Source organism: Oculina patagonica, chromosome 6, assembly GCF_052425735.1.
Source record: "Oculina patagonica isolate OP01 chromosome 6, crgOcupat, whole genome shotgun sequence".
NCBI classification, from domain to species: Eukaryota; Metazoa; Cnidaria; class Anthozoa; order Scleractinia; family Oculinidae; genus Oculina; species Oculina patagonica.
In genome coordinates this window covers 15,743,722-15,765,408 of record NC_135763.1, presented here as the reverse complement: position 1 = coordinate 15,765,408, position 21,687 = coordinate 15,743,722, and the positions used below count along the sequence as shown (strand labels likewise).

At 38.1% G+C, this 21,687-nt stretch overlaps 1 protein-coding gene across 2 annotated transcripts; it reads right to left on the bottom strand.

Annotated features, from left to right (window-relative positions):
• Nucleotides 1–4,547: 4,547 nt before the first annotated feature.
• On the bottom strand, nucleotides 4,548–20,434 carry LOC144656032 (uncharacterized). 2 transcript variants are annotated; one of them, XM_078516259.1, is made up of 7 exons: nucleotides 20,286–20,434; nucleotides 14,266–14,502; nucleotides 8,808–8,913; nucleotides 8,307–8,431; nucleotides 7,812–7,905; nucleotides 7,391–7,466; nucleotides 4,548–5,494 (listed from the first exon to the last, which is right to left on the bottom strand). In XM_078516259.1, exons 2-7 carry the CDS (start codon nucleotides 14,481–14,483, stop codon nucleotides 5,190–5,192), a joined length of 924 nt encoding a protein of 307 aa, XP_078372385.1. In that variant the 5' UTR covers nucleotides 14,484–14,502; nucleotides 20,286–20,434; the 3' UTR covers nucleotides 4,548–5,189. The 2 variants fall into 2 exon arrangements, with proteins under 2 accessions (XP_078372385.1, XP_078372384.1); XM_078516258.1 differs by having other exon boundaries at nucleotides 7,812–7,923; nucleotides 8,319–8,431.
• Nucleotides 20,435–21,687: the final 1,253 nt, after the last annotated feature.

Genomic DNA, 21,687 nt, shown 5'->3' with positions numbered 1-21,687 from the left:
AACAAGGGTGAAAAAGAATGGCGGCATGTACGTGAGTCATCTCGTCACAAAGTGTTCGAACCTTCGCTTACTAAGACTACAAATCGGTGTGGTGTTTCGAATGAGTTGCCTTGCAGACTTATTCAAAACTCGTAGCCAGCACAGAGCCCGGTATTAGATGTAAATCGTGGAGGTAACAATCTACGATCTAGCCGATCGTAAATATGGCGCGAAAGTCGATCAACGAGAGACATCGTTTTCGTTCTTTTTGTATTCTGACCAAACCTCTGGCGAGGGAAAATCCGAAAGGCGATAAATTAAGCGGTTTAGTGGAGTTCCACGCGGTCCGAGACTTACTATTTCACATCCTTCGATGAAATGGTGATAAGAAGTGAGTTTCCCGCCATCTTGTGCGAACGCCGCTGCAGTTTCTTAGTCACGCTGCAAATCAAAACGTTCACACGACTGCATGAGGATATCGACTGTTTGGAAATCGACGACATGGAAAATGTAAGTCCTCATGATTGCTTTTTAAATGCTTTAGTTCTTAACATTTATTAGAAAAAAATTGGCATGTATCAACTTACGAAATTGTATATTTTCAAGGTTTCGCATTTATTGATACATTTTTGTCCACTTAATACACTGAAAAATTTAAAACTTTATATAAAACGGAAGCTGAACTCATAAATTTAAATCTTTGAGACCAAATGCTGTTTGGTCAGCTTAGCCTCCTCAGGCTGTGGCTCTGTGGAAATTCTTTCTCCAGGTGTTTCATTTAACATTAATTTTAATCTTTAACAGCAAATATTTTTGGCTTTTCCCTGAAGCAGCAGAGCAGCTTAGCCTTTTAAGGCTGTGACTCTGTGAGAATTCTTTCTCCAGGTGTTTCATTGGGAACTTAAATTCACGCTTAAAACATTAAAAAAAAAATTAAAATATTTTGAACCAAGTATCTTTTGGCTAAATATCCCTAAAGCAGCAGAGCAGCTTAGCCTTTTTTGGCTGTTGCTCTGTGAGAATTCTTTCTCCAGGTGTTTCATTGGGAACTAAAATTAAAAATTTAGGCTTAAACGCATTGAACATTAATTTTAATCTTTGACAGCACATTTTGTTTGGCTTTATCCCTGAAGCAGCAGAGCAGCTTAGCCTTTTAGGCTGTTGTTCTGCGAGAATTCTTTCTCCAGGTGTTTCATTGGGAACTAAAATTAAAAATTTAGACTTAAACGCATTGAACATTAATTTTAATCTTTAACAGCAAATATTTTTGGCTTTCCCCTGAAGCAGCAGAGCAGCTTAGCCTTTTTAGGCTGTTGTTCTGTGAGAATTCTTTCTCCAGGTGTTTCATTGGGAACTAAAATTAAAAAATTTAGGCTTAAACACATTGAACATTAATTTTAAATTATCTTTAATAGCACATTTTGTTTGGCTTTTTCCCTGAAGCAGCAGAGCAGCGTAGCCTTTTTAGGCTGTGGCTCTGTGAGAATTCTTTCTCCTGGTGTTTCATTGGGAACTTCAATTGACAGGCTTTAAACAATTAAAAACATTTATTTAAATCTTTAAATCTTTTAAACCAAATATTGTTTGGCTTTATCTGTGAAGCAGCAGAGCAGCTTAGCCCTTTTGGCTGTGGCTCTGTGGGAATTCTAATTCTCCGGGTGTTTCATTGGGAACTCAAATTGAGGCTTAAAAAGTAGACATTTAAAATTAAAATCTTCCAGGCTGAATATTGCAATTGGTTGAATCCTAATTATTTAATGTCAACCTATCTCAAGTTGATTATCTCAATCATTAAGTTGAGTATTTAAACATGTTACATTTCAGTGTTATGTTCCGGGTCCCGCAAGCTTCATCGTGTTTAGCCCAAAAGAAACGTTTTGCGAGTGAAAAAGCCGTCACGCCGCTTCCGGTATCTACAGTGGTATACTAGTATGTTGTTTTGAGGCTTTTGTAATTTTCATGTGTTAATCTATTTTGTTCCCGCGTTTTGCGATGTAAGACATTTTAAGCGTCTGAAACTTTATCGCGAGTTAAGATGCCGTTGCGCTTTTTGAAACCCGTTTCTTTGAGGATAAGAATAACATTTTATCTGAATGAGAATTTTGTTTTTACAAGGACACAATTTAGCGCCGGAAGTTGTTTTGTTTCGTAACCGAATAAGCCGCCATGCTTCCTGAACTACATCCCATGGCCAATTGGTCGGTTTTGCAAATAATTTTGGGTTGTTGTCGTCTTTAGTTAATCCGCTAGTTTCCTTGGTGAATGTTGTCTGTTTGCATCGTTGTTTTCCGGCATTCTCGACTGTACTGTGGTACATTTTATCCTGTATTCTGTCGATCAACCTGGTTTACTTGACCATTTGCTGACAGATCGGTATTCGAGTATGTTGATTCCTTAACACATCTCTGGCGAAGAGGCGTCAAGGAATTCCATTCATACGTGTCGAAAAATCTAGACCCCCTGCTAATGTTCTGCAGTAAAACTGCAGAACATCGGCAGGGGTCAACGATTTCAAAGTCGCATGAAGCTCATCATGTTTATGTTCTGGGATCAAGTTTTTCCTAGAATGTTACGGCAACATTACAAACACTTCGCGAACTCTTGACGAAATATTCCAGGAAAATTATGGGAAAATGTGGTGAGCGGTCGCTTAATAGATAGGTTAATTTCAATATAAGTTATTAGTTTCTAAAGAAAATGTTGTGGTGCGTCGGCGAGATTATCAAAAACAATTAACGGTCCCTAAATGTCGCTTAATCTAGAGAACAAATCTGAGAAATGAAACAATAATGATATTAAATAATGACAATTGTTGTGTAAATCTTAGAAGCGTTACCAAAAAAGACCTGTATCTGGGCGAAAAGCTTGTGCTCCAGAAAAAAAATCCTGCAGACAAGTAGCCCTTTAAAAAAATCCTGAACCGAAGATTTTTTACACCCCATCCGATAATTTCTAATGGTCCGTCCCTTACAATATAATGCACGGGCAGTGCTATTGTCCGCTCATCAGATGGCGACGTTCTCGTATAAAGAGTACACGTTGGCTCAAAGATATAAATTTTATAATTTCGTTGCAAAAAACATTCTCTCACTCGTTCGTTACGCAAACCCGTGAGGCATTGTTTTTGCCACTAGAACATCAAATCCATATCTTCTTGACACCGTGTAATATCCTATATATAATTTTGATATGCAATCTTCGTTCATTGTCCAAAATCCACGCGCACAATTGGTTAAAATGTATCACATGATTTTTCTTTACCTGTCGTCAGCAAACTCCGACAGTGCGTTATTGTCCACAAAAATTGTGCGTTATTGAAAATGTCTTCAGCTTCAAGGCTTGTAGAAGTGGAAAAATAAATTCCTCAACTGATTATCAACGATCCAATACCAAACAAAATCGAAGAGGATAACAACCTGAAGCGTTCCATTTTCAAAGGTACGAAAACTGGAGCTCAACAAATACATTTTTGTGTGCGATTCACTTGCTTGTTGCTTGATTGTGAAAGCCATCGACTTGCTTTGAACAAGCTTCTCGCTGACTGTATTCATGAACGACCACAGCTGATGAACGATTTTATGAACCATTTTAAGCTTTAGTTCTGTACGGCTTATTTGTGATTTTTATATTATTGATCAAATCTCGTGTAATTATGTACTACTAATTTCTTATGTATAAACATTGTTTGCGTGTAGTGTACTCAGATTGTATATTAAAAGAGTTAGAGTCTGCTCGTTCGTGTTTTGCTCACAAATAAACGCACTTGCTGGCCTCACAATGAACTCGAAGTTTTCAATTCTGCACTCGGCGCCTCGTGCAGTATTGAAAATTTCTCGTTCATTGTGCGGCCAGCACGTGCGTGTATTTGTAAACAAACCACTCACAACAGTCTCTAACCCATAAAGAATGAACAGTAACGAGAACATATTACGTACCAAGCATGAATAGAATGCATATGAGCGACGAACGTTACTCGACAAGAACATAGGTAAATAATGAACCTATTATGATCCGACTGACTACAGTTCGCTCCTGGGTAGTGGCATGCACATTTTTTTCTCTTGTCATTTTAGTTAAAAAACGATGATAGGTTGAAAAAAAGTGTCTTTAAAAGGCTTCGACTGTTTGAAAAAGAGGAAAATGCGTCGCTGTCGTACGTCGTACTGATTTTCCTTTCGTGTAATAACCTTGTTGATCATTTTGACTGAAAATAGCATTTTCCCTTCCAATCGTAAAGTCCCGTTATGTGCCAATCGGCTTGTTTTAACCATTGGGAAATGGTCCTGTTACAGGACCATTTCCCAATGGTTAAAACAAGCCGATTTCCTGTACTTAAAGGAAGACCTTTAAAAGAAAAGCTTTTTTGCAGATATGTTGTTACCCTTGTATTGGAGGCTTGTTTATACAAAATGTTCTTACAACATCAATTTATAAAACATATATAAACGTATTGGTGTGAATAAATCCTTATTTCGTATCTGACAACAAAATTGTGAGCGGACCTAAGCTGGCATTCAAAGAATATCATTTTGACCCGACTTACGACTCACGAATCTCGCATACATAAATACATACAAAAATACTTTATTCGGCCCAAAATAGCTTTTCAGAGCTTGGACTTATTTTAAAATTTAACGACTAGCCTGGGTGGCAACAGCAAGGAGCCTAAACGTGGACCACTTTTAAGTTATTCACATTCTTTCGTAAAGATTTAGTCCAATCAGAAGTTAACTGGAAGCTGCTTCGGCTTCTGATTGGATAATGATTGCACGAAAGAATTTGAATAAATTAAAAGTGGTCATACTTTTGGGCTCTTTGCTGTAAAAAACGTTCCAACGAATAACATACATAATCTGACACGTTATGTCAATCCTGTTGTGCATAATTTAGATGTGCGATTCTTACAAACTAACCTTCGTAATAATAGCGATAACTGCTTTTTGTAGACATTCATCTTGTTCCATTGCCTATGGGGAAACACTCTCTATTTTCGGCTTGCAAGTACCAAAATTCGTATGGTCTTTATCGTTGTCTTAATAGCGTCAACTTTTATTATCAACAAAAAAAATTAACTATACGTTGTGTTCTGAGAGCTAACATTATCGTAGGGGCACCTTATGGTACCCCTACGACAATTAAAGTTAGAGCCCTTAAAGTTGCGCGTAAATGTAATAAAAAAAACAATATGGATTGTGAACATTGGCAGATCCTTAAGCTCGCACAACTCTTATAACGTTGGCATCAGCTCTGGTGTATGATGAGCCAATGGGCCTTGGCCGTGCCTGATTTGCTGTGTTCCATTCTTCAAATAGATTGTGGAATATGTTCGGATGGTGGGCACCCGCGCCCCCGCCATTACCCAGAATAGGTCGGCCTTCGTCATTATCGTGTCCTTCGCCGTTGTTGTTGTTATCCTGGTTTTGATTTTTCACATAACGCCAGACGAGAAATAGAACGATGAAAAAAATACCAACCCCAGCAACAGCACCTACAACAATTGTTGTGACAGCTGGATCTAGAAACAAATAAAAAAGTAACTGTTTAATTAATCATAAATCACCGCACTCTTTATTATCAAAATATGCAATGGCCATAGGCTTGCACAAAGACGTTTTTTATATCTATGTTTTAGGTGGAAAAGTTTATAATTTTAAACTTTAAAGCTGCTTATTAGTATTATACATGAAGTGCAAACTACTTGTTTTGGACTATTCCGATAACTGAACTTAAGAGACGAGTAAACTAATTTTCACAAAAGCATCACGTATTTAAAATACTGTCTAGCATGGATATTTGATGATAATATGAAAAAACGTCATTAAAAAAGGAAACGCAATTCGTTAACAATGTTACATTTGAAACATTTGACCAAATAAAAAGCAGACTGTGCCACTCATACCAATAAATATGCCTCTTTTACAATTATACACAGAACGAACACCCTTAATTATTAATAGTAATAATAATAAAAATAACAATAATAATAACATCTTTATTTATAAAGGAAGGTAAAAAATCCGTCAGCATTCGATAAAATGCTGGCGTAAACAGATGTCCAGCGAAATAAATCTTAGATTAAATTACAATGATTAAAAATGTGAATTATAAAAACATTAACAATAGAATGCTAATTTCCATTATTAATTACTTTACAAATATTGGCACCAAAACAAGATTCAGCTTCCTTGAAGAAAATTTAGGCTAGCTCTGAATTCCTACACTCTAAGTTTAGGGAACGTTGATTATTTATTTATGGGTTGGAGGGATCAGGAAACAATTTCTTTTGGCAAGCTGGGAAAATTTTTAAATCTTATGAAGGGTGCTTCCAAATATTGTCTTGTTTTCTAGTACAGAAGGGAGCGGAGATATTAACTTGAAGAACTTTCATGTAGAACAACTAACATAATAAAAAAATAAATAATTAATTAAAAATAACACGTATTAATTAACTTAACTGATCTAGCCCATGACCTAAAGTGAAAGTTAAAGTGAAAGGAAAATTAACAGAAAAAGAGCAGCTAGAACTCGTAAAATACCTTCTTCAACAGATGCGTTTTCAGTAGTTTCTTGAAGGTAGTTGGTATCATCGCGAACATTCACAGGGAGCATAGGAGCCAAATTTAACCTTTGTAAAAAATGTTCGATCTCTGGTTTGATCTATTTCGTAGCGCTTGTCATCTATTTATATCCGATCTTTTTGTTTACGCGACGGTTGAGTCAGCGGGAAACTCGTTCAATATCTGATTCAATAGTCTGTTGCGTAATCGCTGCCGCTTTCCGAGCGAGGCACGAAGTGCCGAGAAGAAAAAGAGACAAGGGATGAAACATAGTAGCAAGGCACTAAGTGCCGAATAGAAAAAGGGACACTTGTCTCTTTTCTTACTGCGTAACGATCTTGTGGCGCCCACGGTCATTTAAACCTGCGCCTACGCCAAGCGCAACAGGATTCCCGCTGGTTTAACCGTCGCGTAAACAAAGAGATCAGATAACCAAAGAAAGATAACCAGGGCTTAAGGATTAACCAGGATCGAACATTTTAATATTTACAAAAATGGAATGTTTCGCTTTTACGTCCGTTGCCCTTCGGGCAACAAACGAACGGAAACTCGCCGTGATTACGCAACAGACTATTGATCGAGTTTCCCGCTAACTTAAACAAACAGATCGGATATAAACGTGAAAGCGCTACAAAATACATGGAACATTTTTTACAAAAGTCGAATTTAGCTCCTCTGCTCTCTGTGGAACATTTAGAATTAAAAATAGTCATTTAAAACTAACTGGGGAGCTCCGGTTTTAGGCTACCTAAATCTACATATTTCAATATTTTATCGCCTACAGGGGATTGTTTTGGCACTTGCATGTTCTGCGCATGACCGTAAAAGTGTTATATTGCTATCGATTAACTTACGGTTTAGGGGTTCGGCAGGCTCCAGAGTACCTTGCTTTAACGGGCAATCATCCCAAAAGTAGCTCAATTGGAATATCTGAAAGAACAAAAGAAGAAATCCTTAAAATTTTTTCTTACTTTGAAATGTTTTATCAACAGTTTCTTAGGCGCACAGTGGCATTGTCAATTTCCTAGTTTCTGCATGTAATGATATGGACGGGGCTTCTAGTTGTGAACGTAGCACGGATGGTTACAAAATGCCTCTTAATTCCCCCAAACTTTTTCCCAAACTGAAAGTTATATCATAAATAATAATGAACCCTTTGATTACACAAAACCCAATTGCAAAAACATTTTTTTCTTTTACATTTCAGCCACTTATGCCAGAATAATCAAATCGTGACGTAAGCGGTAACTTAAGGGTATTCTTATCGTTATTTACCATATTATCTTCATCAAGGATTTCAAAGGTTGCGTGATCTTTCGTTCCTTCATCGCACTTTAGTCTGACGGTGGACGTTCGATTCCAGAACGGACTAAAAGAAAAGTTAGTTGTGGAAGGTTTACGTTGTAATAAGAGTAACAAGATAATTTAACGAGAGTAAAAAACACTTGATTGACAGACTAATGACCATCAATGCCAACTACAAAGCACTGTAATAAGGTGGCTACCACGTGTAGTTAACAAGAATTGATTTAGACACATAAAAGTAAATGGATGCCTTAGAAATGACTGGATTGACTTTTGCGGACAACGATAATATTGATCCGTGTTTAGAAGTACGTGTTCAGCCCACATGATGATAGATCGTGAAAAATTTGATATCGACAGATTTTAACCACTGGCTGAGTGAAAGAAGTTCCACCGAAAAAAGCATTTTCTTTTTACATGACAACAAGGTGAAAACATACTTCCCAGAATTTTGCGAGTACATACCTACTAGGCGAGTGGACCTTGTACACCACAATTGGTGTTTTGGTTTCACTTTCCATTTCACATGTTGCCCCTTTCTGATTTCCTATTATTTGATAAATTTTCGGATTCGGAACCCACCGACAAATCTGAAACGAATATAAAAGAAATTAATAAAACAGATTGTTTGTCAGGCTTCTGGAAAATATCAGGTTATCTGAAAGAAATGTGGCCTGTTCGTGTAATGCTGGGTTTTACCGGTTTGGGTTTAAACCCTTCATTCTTTCACTAGTCATGTTGCTGGACTTGTTCTTGGTAGGTATTGTTAGCCTCCTACATGTGGGACCTTATTTATGTTACATTAATTTGAAATTATATAATTGTTAGATATTTAATTCGTATACACGGCTTTTTAAAGAATAAATGAATTTCGAGACATGGGACTTAATAGAGCTTTTACGGTAAGTTGCACAACACGCGATTTTCGCTACCCTTCTAACTGGCAAAACTGGTTCAATGACTTACCGCTACGTCATTGCGACAGCCACTTTTTCTTGGTCCTAACTTGAATGGACTGCAGGGGTTATAGCTGAATGAATATCCTTTGTATATTGTACCGTTAACCGTAAACCTGTCAAGGTAAGCTAAGTAATTAGCTTGATAGAGCGGTTTTCAAATGAGTGTCGTAAAACCAAAACCAAAGCAATCATTCTGGCCAATCAAAACAGACACAAACAATCCAGTAAACCAATCAAAACGCAAAGTAAATACTTGTAGCCGACGCGAAGCGCGGGAAAACGTGTGTGAGCGAGTCACGATTGGTTTTGGATTTACTTCTGATTGGTTAAGAAAGTGGCGCGAGATTTTTAAACTAATCAGTAAGCGAAGTAATGGAAAACCAAATCAATTACGAATTACTTTCGATACTCAAGTGAAAACCGCTCTAATCTAAATTAATTAGTTTAGTAATCTTAGTAATACAGTACATAGAGGATATTACACGGCGGCGCGAAGATAATTATGAATTTTATTTTCGAGTGGAAAAGCAATATTTTACGAATGAGCGCAGCGAATGAGTAAAATATTGCCTTTACCACGAGAAAATGAAATTCATATCTTCAAGCCACCGTGTAATTTTCTTTTTATTATATAGACAAAAATCATGCATGAAGTCAAAGTTAAAACATTTCTATTAATCAAAAGCTTAAACACGAGCGACGGCTAAATATAACAATTGAGCAAATTGCCAAACTGAAAGGCAAAATTTCGCGAACTGAAGCTTCAGAAGATGTTTAACGTAAATGTAAAAACAGTCTGTTTATTAGCTTTCATCAATGTCACTGACAATAAATAATTTACCATTTTAAAATCTGTTTCTGCTCCAACTCACCGCTTTTCTACTGATTTCTGATCGCGAAGTCTTGCAGTTCGGCAGCTGGAATTTCTTGATTTTCTCTCTCTTCGTCTGATTTTTCACAAGCAAGAAGCTCTTTTAAATAATTTCAAGTCATAAGAAGTTTTCTTCTTCGTGTTAGCATTTTCCTGCTCCTCAGTAAAACATTTAATTTGGCTTCAGTGAACTTCACGAATCGATCTCGACAGCTCGCCATTTTCAACCGGCGTTGGCAGCTTTGCACAAACAACTGTGCAAAGGCAGGAAATGACGTCATCGATATCCTCACTAGTGCGGATATGGCAAATACGCCACTGCAGTCCCGGATGCAGTTTCGTATGAATTTTACGAGTGGTCTATTTACCTACTAGAAGATGGTTTTCCGTGTTCTATAAGAAAATAATGCACGCTTGAGGTCTATAAAAGCTGCTAGTCATTCAGCTGCTTTTCTAGACCTCAAAAGTGCATTATTATCTTATAGGACAAAGGAAAACCTTTTCGTCTTCAAACCTATTTTAATTTGATGTGCGAGTTCTCAGAAATTTACTGCGTTCATTTTTGGCGAAATTGGGCTATTCAATTGTTTGCATGCATCTCCTGACCCTTTCAGTATTCTTTTTCTTGGTTTTTCGTTTGTACGCATACTAGTGTGCCAAGCAATTAGAGAATAACGGAGATTTGCGTTAATTTTGAATTCCCATACCAAGACCTTAGGGCCTGTTTACATGGAGGGCGCCCCGGCTAACCGAGTTACCCGGCTAGAAGGGATGAAACACGTGACACAGCGTGAGAAAACCATGTAGCTTCAAACGATTGAAGGAAAATATGACTTTTCACTGAATAATCAAGGCCAGCCATCTTAAAACCTATTTTACTTTGATGTGCAAGCTCTTAGAAATTTACTGCGTCTATTTTGGGGGGAATTCAATCGAAATTCAACAGTCTTTGGTCACCAAATTGAAATTAAATTTGTTGTTTCGTGAATTAGGATAATCATTCCAACGAAAATTTCGAATTAATTATAGCTGTTGTTCAAAGAAATAATTTCCAGCTTACAAATAAAACTAACTCGATCTAATTGTGGTCAAAAAGCACTGTTTGGGTCCCGAATTTATACATTTTATGCCATCTTAGCGCCAAAATAAACCGATTTTCGTTTTAGCTACGCAGTTTTAAACTGTTTATCTGTTCCAGTAAAATCATATTTCAATTTCCAAGCTCATTAATGACCATTAACGTCCCAAGAACAATTTTGTTGAAGATTTGTAACGCAATATAAATTTTCAAACCTAAGCTGGAGCTTGCCTAGGCGTGTGTGTTAACCCTATTCAGACCGGGGGGCGCTTTTGAGGCCCGCGCTGACTTTGAACACTGCCAAACTTGCTGAGTTTTCCTAAAATTTATATGGCAACAATTTCGTAAGGTTGGATGATGTGTCAGGAACTTGACATCACCATGGCAACGGCATTTTGACAGGCATGTTTTCCCAAATTTGTAATTTTGCGTGTTTTTGTTAATAAAAATCAACTTAAATGAAATTATTTTTACATTTTTACGGGTTTAAAGCACATTTTTATTTATTTTGAGTACTGTGCAGTGATTTTGGGTGGTTTTCTGGCATTTTGGAAAAAATTTGAAATCCAAGATGGCGGATCCAAGATGGCGGCTGTTTTGTCATCATGATGTAATTGTCACGTGATGTGACGTCACCATCCCACGTGATGTATACCAAAGGAAAGAGTTTTGGACATACAATACATCCTATAAGTTTCATGGTGATTGCTTAAATATTCTGGAAGTTACATAGGGGGAGCTTCCGAAGCCCCCCCCCCCCCCGGTCTGAGAAGGTCCAAAAAAAGCCCGGTAAAAGAAGATGACTTCTAGAGCTCACAGAAACTGCGTGACATATGCAGACCTCGGACTACTGTGTAACTGTCAACCCTTCCCTCCCCCAAAACGCTGTTGAGGGTGGAGGTAATTGGAGTAAATAGCTCGATGGGGTTGGGTGGAGTAAAAGACTGTAGGAGAGGGGAGGGAGGGGGAGGGCGGGAGTAGAAAGGGAGGGACAGGTGGGGGTGAAAGGCTAAGGAGAGGGAAAGGGAGGGAGAATTAAAATCTATGTTTGGTTATATCACGCAACCTTTGACTTCTGTTATTTTCTCACAAGAACAAAACTTAAGGTGGGGTTCTACCTGAATTTGAATGAAATTTTAAGAGATTTAAAGAAGGGATTGAAGAATAAAATGGAAACACCACCAAACAGTTGACCCCCTCGCAAGAGCAGTCCAGGTTGTCAGGGGACTGTTTGGTGTCCGTCCACCAATTTTTAACTTCAAATTCTAACTTTAAAGTCACATTAAATCTCCAATATTTCTTATTTGTCTAAATTTTGCAAATCCTTTGAGAAAAACTATCGCCTCCCAGACATCCCTAAACATCGCCCAAAAATACTGCAAACAAAGATATATGGGATAAGTAAAGCTTTTCTGGATTTCTTGAAACGCGGCTGAAATGGTTTTCAGTATTTTCCAGCCCTTATACTTTGGGTCAGTACTACTATTCTTCATCAGTTGCTATTACAGTAATGGTATGAAGCAAATACCTAATCACTGGTCAACAAGTTGTGATCATTTTCTTGACAATAGTAGTTACCTGATAAAGAGTTGTAGTACTGTTCCATCAAAGTGTAAGGGCTGGAAAATACCGAAATGCGTGAGCCACCTAAAGCGTTGGAAAAATGGTCTTCAGGTAAAACCCCGCCTTTATTAATTATTGCGAAAAGGCTGCACTTTGCTTAAGTGTTAAAAGATTATATTTTCTAGTCGTCTAGTTCAATCGTTTATTTGTATTGTGCGAAATATACTTATAAATTGAGACCATTATGTCATAAAGTAATAATGCAATCTTGAAAACATTCCAGATATTATGTTCTACACACTAATACGGCTCATGCAGACTGTGACTTAAGCAAACCTCCGACTGAGTGTTCCTTAAGTGACTGTTTTTCTAAACGATTTTTGCTGAACTGTACCCTGCCTTTCAAGTCAAAGAAGATAGTTAATTATTAACCGCCCAATTTTAAGCTTCTCAAGCTTCTCAAGCTTCTTGTTTCCAGTAAAACACTCGCGGCTATATAATAAATTGTTTTATCGGTCAGCAAAAGGGTCCCTGGCAGGTGAGCCACCAAAAGAAAAAAAAAACATATTTTCTCCATTTAACGCCGGTCAGGCCGCCCAATAAACGAAGTTCGAATAAACGCCGGGTCCACACGGTCCAGATAAAATAAACGCCTCCGATATTTTAGGTCCGAAATTCTGAACAACTTCTCCAAATTGTACGGATGTGGCTTTGTTGAAAGTATCCAGTTTCGTTTAAATTTTCTATATATTTGTCTATAATTTTTTCCGCAGACTTACGTTTCGGTTCGGTGGGTTCGCGGGAAAAAAATATAGACAAATGTTCAGTAACATGTAAACGTAACTGAACGCTTTCTAGCCAAGCTACATCCTTCAAATTTAATGAATACATTCTTCTGCCTAGTATCGTAACTTTGTGATTCATAAATTGACCAGAATTTGATTTTTTAAGAATTTTTTTTGCCACCGGATTCCCATACAAACACTGTAATCTCTGACGGCTTTGCCTAAACGTAAAGATGGCTTCCAAAACTACTGAACACCGTGATAAGGCCAGACTCTATATTAAGTCTATTAAGCTAAAATACCTAACATCCTTAATCATGCAAAAGTTTGCTCGATTCGGGTTGCTTTTGCTCGGTAAATTGCAATTACATGAAAAAAAGCGCATTAGGAAGAAATTTGACCTGCCCTCTTAACCCTTAATATGTCGAAAATACTCCAAAAACGCGTTTTTTTAACCGTTAATCGATTTTCTTGGCTCTACGGTTTTAAATTTCTCTAAACTTTGCTAGAAATGCACTTTCTGACACTGCAGTAAGTTTTTGATGAAATTTCCATGTAAAAATGTTCAACATTTTACTTTGGCGCGTGCGCATAAGCCAAAATTTGGACTTTTTTCTTGCTCCTTTCCTTTTCGTGTCTCTCTGCTTTCTTATTCTCTCTATCTTTTACTCTGTGCACGCTTTCTACTGGCCTAAAACGTTTTGATTTAAATCAATGAAAAACCCTGGAGAGGAGACCATGATCAAGTGCGGGTATATTGTCCTGTTTTAGCACCAATTTTACACCAAAAACTGATCACGTTTTTTTTTTTCGATTAGCTCTGTCGGAATGCAGTCTATGTTCAAGATGGAGACTCCTGTGGAAAGATCTATCCAATCTCTACAAGTTGCACATCACAAAAATCTGCTGACGTGTAAATTGGTGACGTCAAAAGTGGTTAAATGGCCATTCCTCCAAATCCCGGAATAATCCGGACTTAGCATATTTGGCCAAGCCTAAAAGCGGAGCTCCCGGGTAATTTACTTTGCCCTTTATTTAAATATCTGAATTCACTGACCTTAAACAGGGAAAAATAAGGACTTTAGCCCGCGATCGACTAGGAAAACCATTTTCCCGTAAGTTCAATTATTCCGGCTACATTGCACTACTCCTATTATGCTTTGCAAACCTTGGACGATGAACATCAGTTGATTGCAATGGTTCAAGATTGTAGATCCTTACTCTTCCGCCCTCTCGAATGAGGCAAGCACAGAGAGAAGGGCCCGGTTTTCCAGAATTCGCGAAATAGCTCGCTATCGATGCATAGTTTCCATCAGGTCCTTGGTATTGAAAAGAACTGTGCAGGATTGCCGTCCACAAAAAACACCTCACCCAGCTTAAGGACATCGAGATGCCTTCTGAATGACTAAAGAAATAAAGAAAAAATATTCAGTTAGTGAGTTATTTCAATATCACTCTGACAATACTACATAAAAGAACTCCTCGTTGTATACCTTTTTATTAAACACAACACGGTACCAAACATAACGGCACCTTAAGCCCAAGCAAAGTTTAGAGTACCCTACTTCACAGACGTTCTTTTCCCTCGTCACGCAATCTTTTCGAGCCAAAAGAACGAGAAGAAAGATGTTAAGTTTAGAGTTAGTAATAGCTGTTCGGGAGGCGCGGTGGCCTAATGGTTAGCGCGCTCGACTCCGAGTCGAACGGTTCGGGTTCGAGGCCTGGCCAGGGCGCAACGTTGTGTTCTTGGGCAAGACACTTTACTCTCACAGTGCCTCTCTCCACCCAGGTGTATAAATGGGTACCGGCGAATTTACTGCTGGGAGGTAACCCTGCGATGGACTAGCATCCCATCCGGGGGGGGAGTAGCACTACTCCTAGTCGCTTAATGCTACGGTAACCGGGATAAGCTCCGGCTGTATGGGCCTCATGGCTCGGAGACACTTTACCTACCTAGTAATAGCTGTTCAGCGATCATATTTTACCCCCTTTATTGTCGTACTGGTTGATACTAGACATTCTTTAGTAAGAAGGAATGCCTTATTGACAATCAAGTGTAGCCTCAGGAAGTAGAAGAAACGTTAGGCAAAAGTGAAACCCGAGGGTGGCGCAGTTGCCCAATGGTTAGCGCACCTGACTCCATATAGAGCAACCCGAGTTTGAGCCCTGACCGGAGTCATTATGTTGTGTTTTGGGGCAAGACACTACTCTGCTTGAGTGGAGAAATCGAAATCAACGTGCGAAGTCGGTTATCTTGGAATCACTATAAAATTCTCAGTTGGACATTATACTGGCCAACTCCGGCAAAGTAAAGTAAAGTAAAGTAGAGTAGAGTAAAGTAAAGTAAAGTAAAGTAAAGTAAAGTAAAGTAAAGTAAAGTAAAGTAAAGTAAAGTAAAGTAGAGTAGAGTAGAGTAGAGTAGAGTAGAGTAGAGTAGAGTAGAGTAGAGTAGAGTAGAGTAGAGTAGAGTAGAGTAGAGTAGAGTAGAGTAGAGTAGAGTAGAGTAGAGTAGAGTAGAGTAGAGTAGAGTAGAGTAGAGTAGAGTAGAGTAGAGTAGAGTAGAGTAGAGTAGAGTAGAGTAGAGTAGAGTAGAGTAGAGTAGAGTAGAGTAGAGTAGAGTAGAGTAGAGTAGAGTAGAGTAGAGTAGAGTAGAGTAGAGTAGAGTAGAGTAGAGTAGAGTAGAGTAGAGTAGAGTAGAGTAGAGTAGAGTAGAGTAGAGTAGAGTAGAGTAGAGTAGAGTAGAGTAGAGTAGAGTAGAGTAGAGTAGAGTAGAGTAGAGTAGAGTAGAGTAGAGTAGAGTAGAGTAGAGTAGAGTAGAGTAGAGTAGAGTAGAGTAGAGTAGAGTAGAGTAGAGTAGAGTAGAGTAGAGTAGAGTAGAGTAGAGTAGAGTAGAGTAGAGTAGAGTAGAGTAGAGTAGAGTAGAGTAGAGTAGAGTAGAGTAGAGTAGAGTAGAGTAGAGTAGAGTAGAGTAGAGTAGAGTAGAGTAGAGTAGAGTAGAGTAGAGTAGAGTAGAGTAGAGTAGAGTAGAGTAGAGTAGAGTAGAGTAGAGTAGAGTAGAGTAGAGGTAGAGTAGAGTAGAGTAGAGTAGAGTAGAGTAGAGTAGAGTAGAGTAGAGTAGAGTAGAGTAGAGTAGAGTAGAGTAGAGTAGAGTAGAGTAGAGTAGAGTAGAGTAGAGTAGAGTAGAGTAGAGTAGAGTAGAGTAGAGTAGAGTAGAGTAGAGTAGAGTAGAGTAGAGTAGAGTAGAGTAGAGTAGAGTAGAGTAGAGGTAGAGTAGAGTAGAGTAGAGTAGAGTAGAGTAGAGTAGAGTAGAGTAGAGTAGAGTAGAGTAGAGTAGAGTAGAGTAGAGTAGAGTAGAGTAGAGTAGAGTAGAGTAGAGTAGAGTAGAGTAGAGTAGAGTAGAGTAGAGTAGAGTAGAGTAGAGTAGAGTAGAGTAGAGTAGAGTAGAGTAGAGTAGAGTAGAGTAGAGTAGAGTAAAGTAAAGTAAAGTAAAGTAAAGCCGAGCCGAGCCGAGTCGAGTGAAGTCAGTGAAGTGAAGTGAAGAGTTTATTTATCATAAAAGGCTAAACAGTGATCGGTTCACCGACTGGTGGACTTTTTCTGGACTTTTTCTGGACTAGAGATTGTGAAAAAATGAACAATAAATCAGTGTGGAAATTACACATTACCAATATTTGCAAGATCAGTGATTTATTTGCAAGATCTTTGGACAAACAGACACTGCAGCCATATACAGTAACAGAGCCCGATTTTTTCAGATCTCAGGACTGGTGGTCTTTAGGCCGATTTACACGGTACGACTTTCTTGTTTGCCACAAGCTTGCGATAGGACTACGGCATGACTTAGGCCCATTTACACGCGCGTGTGTCTTTCGTAAGGATGTGTCGGGTTATAACACGACGCGATTCGTGTTGTAATCATTGTGTAAGCGTGTCGCATGCGATAATCGTAGGCAAAATCGTACCATCAAATTCGCCCCCTTTACATCTTATCTCCGGAACGAACTCGGTAACCCCCCAATTTTCTACATTTCTGACATGAGTAACCCATAAAGTCACAGTGCTGACAGTAAAAAAAAAAAATGTTAGTTATGAGCGAACGTCCTTAAAGTTACTGGGGAGTAATTTTAGCCCAGATTCTCGGAAGACAAAACGAAAGTTTTGCGAGGGAAAGAAAAAGAATGAATTATATAAAAATGAATCATCTAACGATTTTTTTTTATTTGATTTTGAAAAACTGTTTCCGTCGTCTTCTTGTTTTCAACATCCGGTCTGGCACTCTTTCAGCCAGATAAACAAAACTCTTTGTTCGTACTTACAAGTGAGGCAAGTTTGCGTGACGAGGTATAAGCGTGGGAGGTTTCTGCGAAATGGGCTCGAAGTAAACAGCCACATAGAAATTTTTAATTATCGAAACAGCCTCTATGAAATTGCAAATTCTAGAGGGGCCTGAAGGGATAAACTGAGAACTTGGTTGTGGGTCAATTTACATTGGGAAATGGGATTTGGGCCATTGAGACTGGGTTTCACAAAGAAATAAAGAAACGAACTGAGAATGGGAGCTGGGAAATTGGGAAAGCAATAGGCTGGGATAATGGGAAATGGGATTTTATACCCCCACGCTTTTAGGGCCTTCATTCTATAATGATAAGGGACATTTGCATCCATACATATAAAAAAATAAAAGGTCAAATAACCTTTAAATAGTTTGCCTTCATCGCGAAGAACCGAGAAGACTTGGGACGAGGAGAACCAGGCCAAGAGAGCAAAGCGCTTCTTTGCAGCGCGTCAAACAAGGTTAATCGCAATGTTTTTTTTTACCTTTTTTGGTTTTTGAAACAATTTTGAGTGCCGTGAAGTTTTCCGGTATAAGTGGGTTCTTCGATATTTCAATCTTAATAAAAGGCAAAGTACCGTATTTTCTCGACTTAACGCCGAGTAGAAGCTGCTAATTTTTAAAAGCAAAATTGTAGGTCAGTTCTGATCGTTATGCTATGGAGCTTCTTTTACAACAGTACACCACTGACCCTAGTTTTCAATCAGCGATGATCAATTCGGTTTCACTTCGTTTATTATGTCTTGTGAAGAAGTCGTGCTTGTAGGCTTATTGTTAATTTCATGCTCATTTTCATTTGCTGAGCTGGTATAACGAAATGCTTAACTTGGGTTGCGCTTCAAAAAAAAAAGCGTTTTGTGTTAATTTATTTTAAGGTATTACGGAAGGAAAATTGGCTTTTGCGTTCCACATGAAATTGTGCGCAAACCATCGATGCTAAACCCAATGAAGTATGTACCTTTGCAATTTTAATTTTGAAATGGTATTCCCATGTTACATGTGTTTCGTTCTAACGAGAAATTTTACTATTAATGCGTGACGTTTTAATACAGCATGATAACGTCACCGTAAATACCTTACGAAATTGATTAATAAGATCATTGAAGAATAACTACCTAGTCGCAGACTTTTAGACACCAATGGGTACGTAAATATTGTTCTGTATTTAGGTATACTGAACCCTGGCATTTGTTAACCATAAATTCTGACCTGTTAACAGATTTCGAATTTACTTTCCTGTGAATGAGATGATTAAATAAAGAGTGAGTAATTTGGAACCTTGGCGATTGATGCGACTAGCGAAACATTCGAAATCCAAATACAATGGCAGAAGAAGCTCTGAAAGTACGTAGAAGTGCGAAGACCAGATTTACTAGAAAAAAGAACGATTTCTTCCAAGCAATAGCTGAACATAAAGACACTGAGATTCTGAGTATAAAATTTAAAGAGCTTACTGAAGCGTGGTCCATAGTGGAACGGTAAGCATGACATTTATTTAATGTACCTATCCGAGGAGGAGATTGCGACCAGTGAAAAAATAGATCAATGAACTACAAGACGAATACAATAGAGCATCGGTGGTATATATGAAAATGAAATAAAATTGACTGAACAAAAGCCGGAAAAGGAAGAATTGAACCGCCAGCATATGATTAAATTTGAAACCTTGGCGATTGATGCGACTAGCGAAACAACATGTACGTTAGTCCGCTTTGGTTCCTATACCAAAGCGATAATACACTAAATGGTTTGAACCCAGGAGTATCAGTAGTTCGTATAGTGTGATCGTCCGGGTGAGAGTAGTTCTGAAAAGAACTGTTGTTGGTGACTGACGTTTCGACAACCTGAGCGGAAGTCATCTTCAGAGTCAAGTGAAACTGAGTTGTTGTCAGTCGATGATGTTATAAGTCTGGTCCGTTGAAGTTGATTGGTCGATTGGTTGGAAGCTACGCGAAATCTAGATGCATAACACACTAAAAACGTTTTCTGTGTAAAATATTAGTATTTGGAAATACAAACCTTCAAGAAAACACCGTTCGGGTAAATTTTTGATTAGGTCTTAGATAAATAACTGTTTCCGTCTTCTCAATCATCCATGACAGATCTGGGTCTCATAATTTTCCGAAAAAGGAAAACGCTACAGACCGACCTGTTTTGGCGCGTCATATATAAAAGAAACGACAGTCTGCGTTACGAGCCAAGTATAGGAGACTGCAAAGATCTATGCGAATTAATTACCACCACAGATGCAGTAGATAAATTAATAAAATGTAAACCGAAAAAAAAAAATAAAACTTGTGAAAGCCGCATGCCTTTTGGGAGCGACCTTTGACCACCAGACTCATTTCATTCAATGAATAGCATAGACTTATCACGAGTTTTCGGGGAAACCCCGTCGAAACTTAATACGGGGTGATGAAACGCCATAAATATACACTGGCACGGAAATATTCGTGTAGGCCATTACAATTATCCCAGTTCTCAGTATTTTAAGTGTATCCAAACTACTCACAGTTAAGTAAGTTACAAGTTTGTTGCATATTCGACTCAGTTTATTCGAGCAAAAACCGTAAACACAGGAAATAACTAAGAAAGAGAACTGCAGATCGATGCGACGTCTGCTTTCGATTTCTAATTTAAGATTTCACCACGCAATCGTTCGAACTGAATACATGTCATACCCAAAAGAAATGTTTGCTGAAGAATTGTCCTCGAATCACCTTCCATTTGAAAGCAACAGAATGCAACATTAGCATGCAGAAATGAGATGAACATATGAAGCCAAGTCACGTGAGGCGTTGTTTTGATCGCGCGTCCTTGATGTTCGACTAATATCTTATGGAATAGAAGCCTACCTCGCTCAGAAAATCACATCTGTAATAATGGATCACCATTAAAGATAGTCTTCCTATAGCCGTCGGTCCTCAAGTTGTTTTCTTTGATTTCGTGAAGCTTTACAGTGCAATAAGTTTTACCTTCAGCTCCGTTAGAATAACCCCTTAGCTTCAGACTAGTCGTTTTAAATTACCGGACATAAAGCAGCCAATCAGAGCGTTAATTCTAGTTTTTCACTGCAGGGACTGATTGTATCAATACTTGCTTAGCCCAGGAAATCGCCGAATTCTCATTGGCTGCCGATCCAAGGTATTTAGCGTGGAATATTGGGAGTTAAGCACAAAAACAAGAGGTGCGCGTTCATAAATGAGACACGAAATGCTCTTTTTGTATTTCTTTAAGGAGGATTTCTTTCTAGATTCAGATCAAAATTATTTCAGCTTTTTAAAGCTGAAATTAAAAGCTGAAATAATTTGATTTGAAGTCTAAAAACTTAAATCAGTTAAAGTGCTTAACAAATTATTTTTATGAGAAGAAAAATGCCGTTTCCTGTTTCCCCATATTTCTTTTCTTTTCAGAAATATTCAATTTTATAAAATATGCAAATTTACAAAGCGATGACGTCATAGTTTCACTGATGTGAAAAAAATGACCGAGATCACTCAATTTTTGTACCTGGCATAAAATTGGGTTGAGTAGATGACGTCGTCAGTCCCCTAATTTGCATATTTCACGATTTTAGTCTAGCTTAAATATCTCCGGAACTAAAACATATAATTAAAAACGGCATTTTGAATCTTTCGTAAAATACTTTATGAAATGCTAAAAAGAGCAAGGGTTGAAAATTTGATCATAGTAGCACTTAAAAAACTTAAAAATTTAAAAACTTAAATTAAACGTTTAGGAGAGTTTAAAGATGCCGCCTTTACTTGGTGATACAAGGTCGTGCTAGATTGTCACATAAAATGGTAACTATCGTCACAAGTTGTAGTCTTAAATGTAAATACACCAAATAAAATTTAATTTGAAGAGGACTTGTTCAAAGTATAAAAAGAGACCAGCCTGTCCCAGCCATTTGCTATGATAGGGAGCAGCCCCCAATAGAACAAAGGAAAGTGGTTTGAAGATGCTTCTGTTTTACTCCTCGTTCTAGCTAGTTTCACGCTGCTCCTACACTAAACTGAGGCTTTGAGTGGACTACACAGTTCAGTTATCAGACATAATGATGCTTTGATGTGACATAAAAAACATCTTCCTTCAGCCAACAATAAGAATTATGACCACTTGACAACTGTCAATAACCCATTTCTTAGTCGAGGTAACGGAGTAATGGTTCTCTAAATGTTCCCAGGGTGATGTTCTACCAGCTGAGCTGTAGATCCACAAACGTAGGGAGCAGGTGAATTGTGATTTCCAATGTTC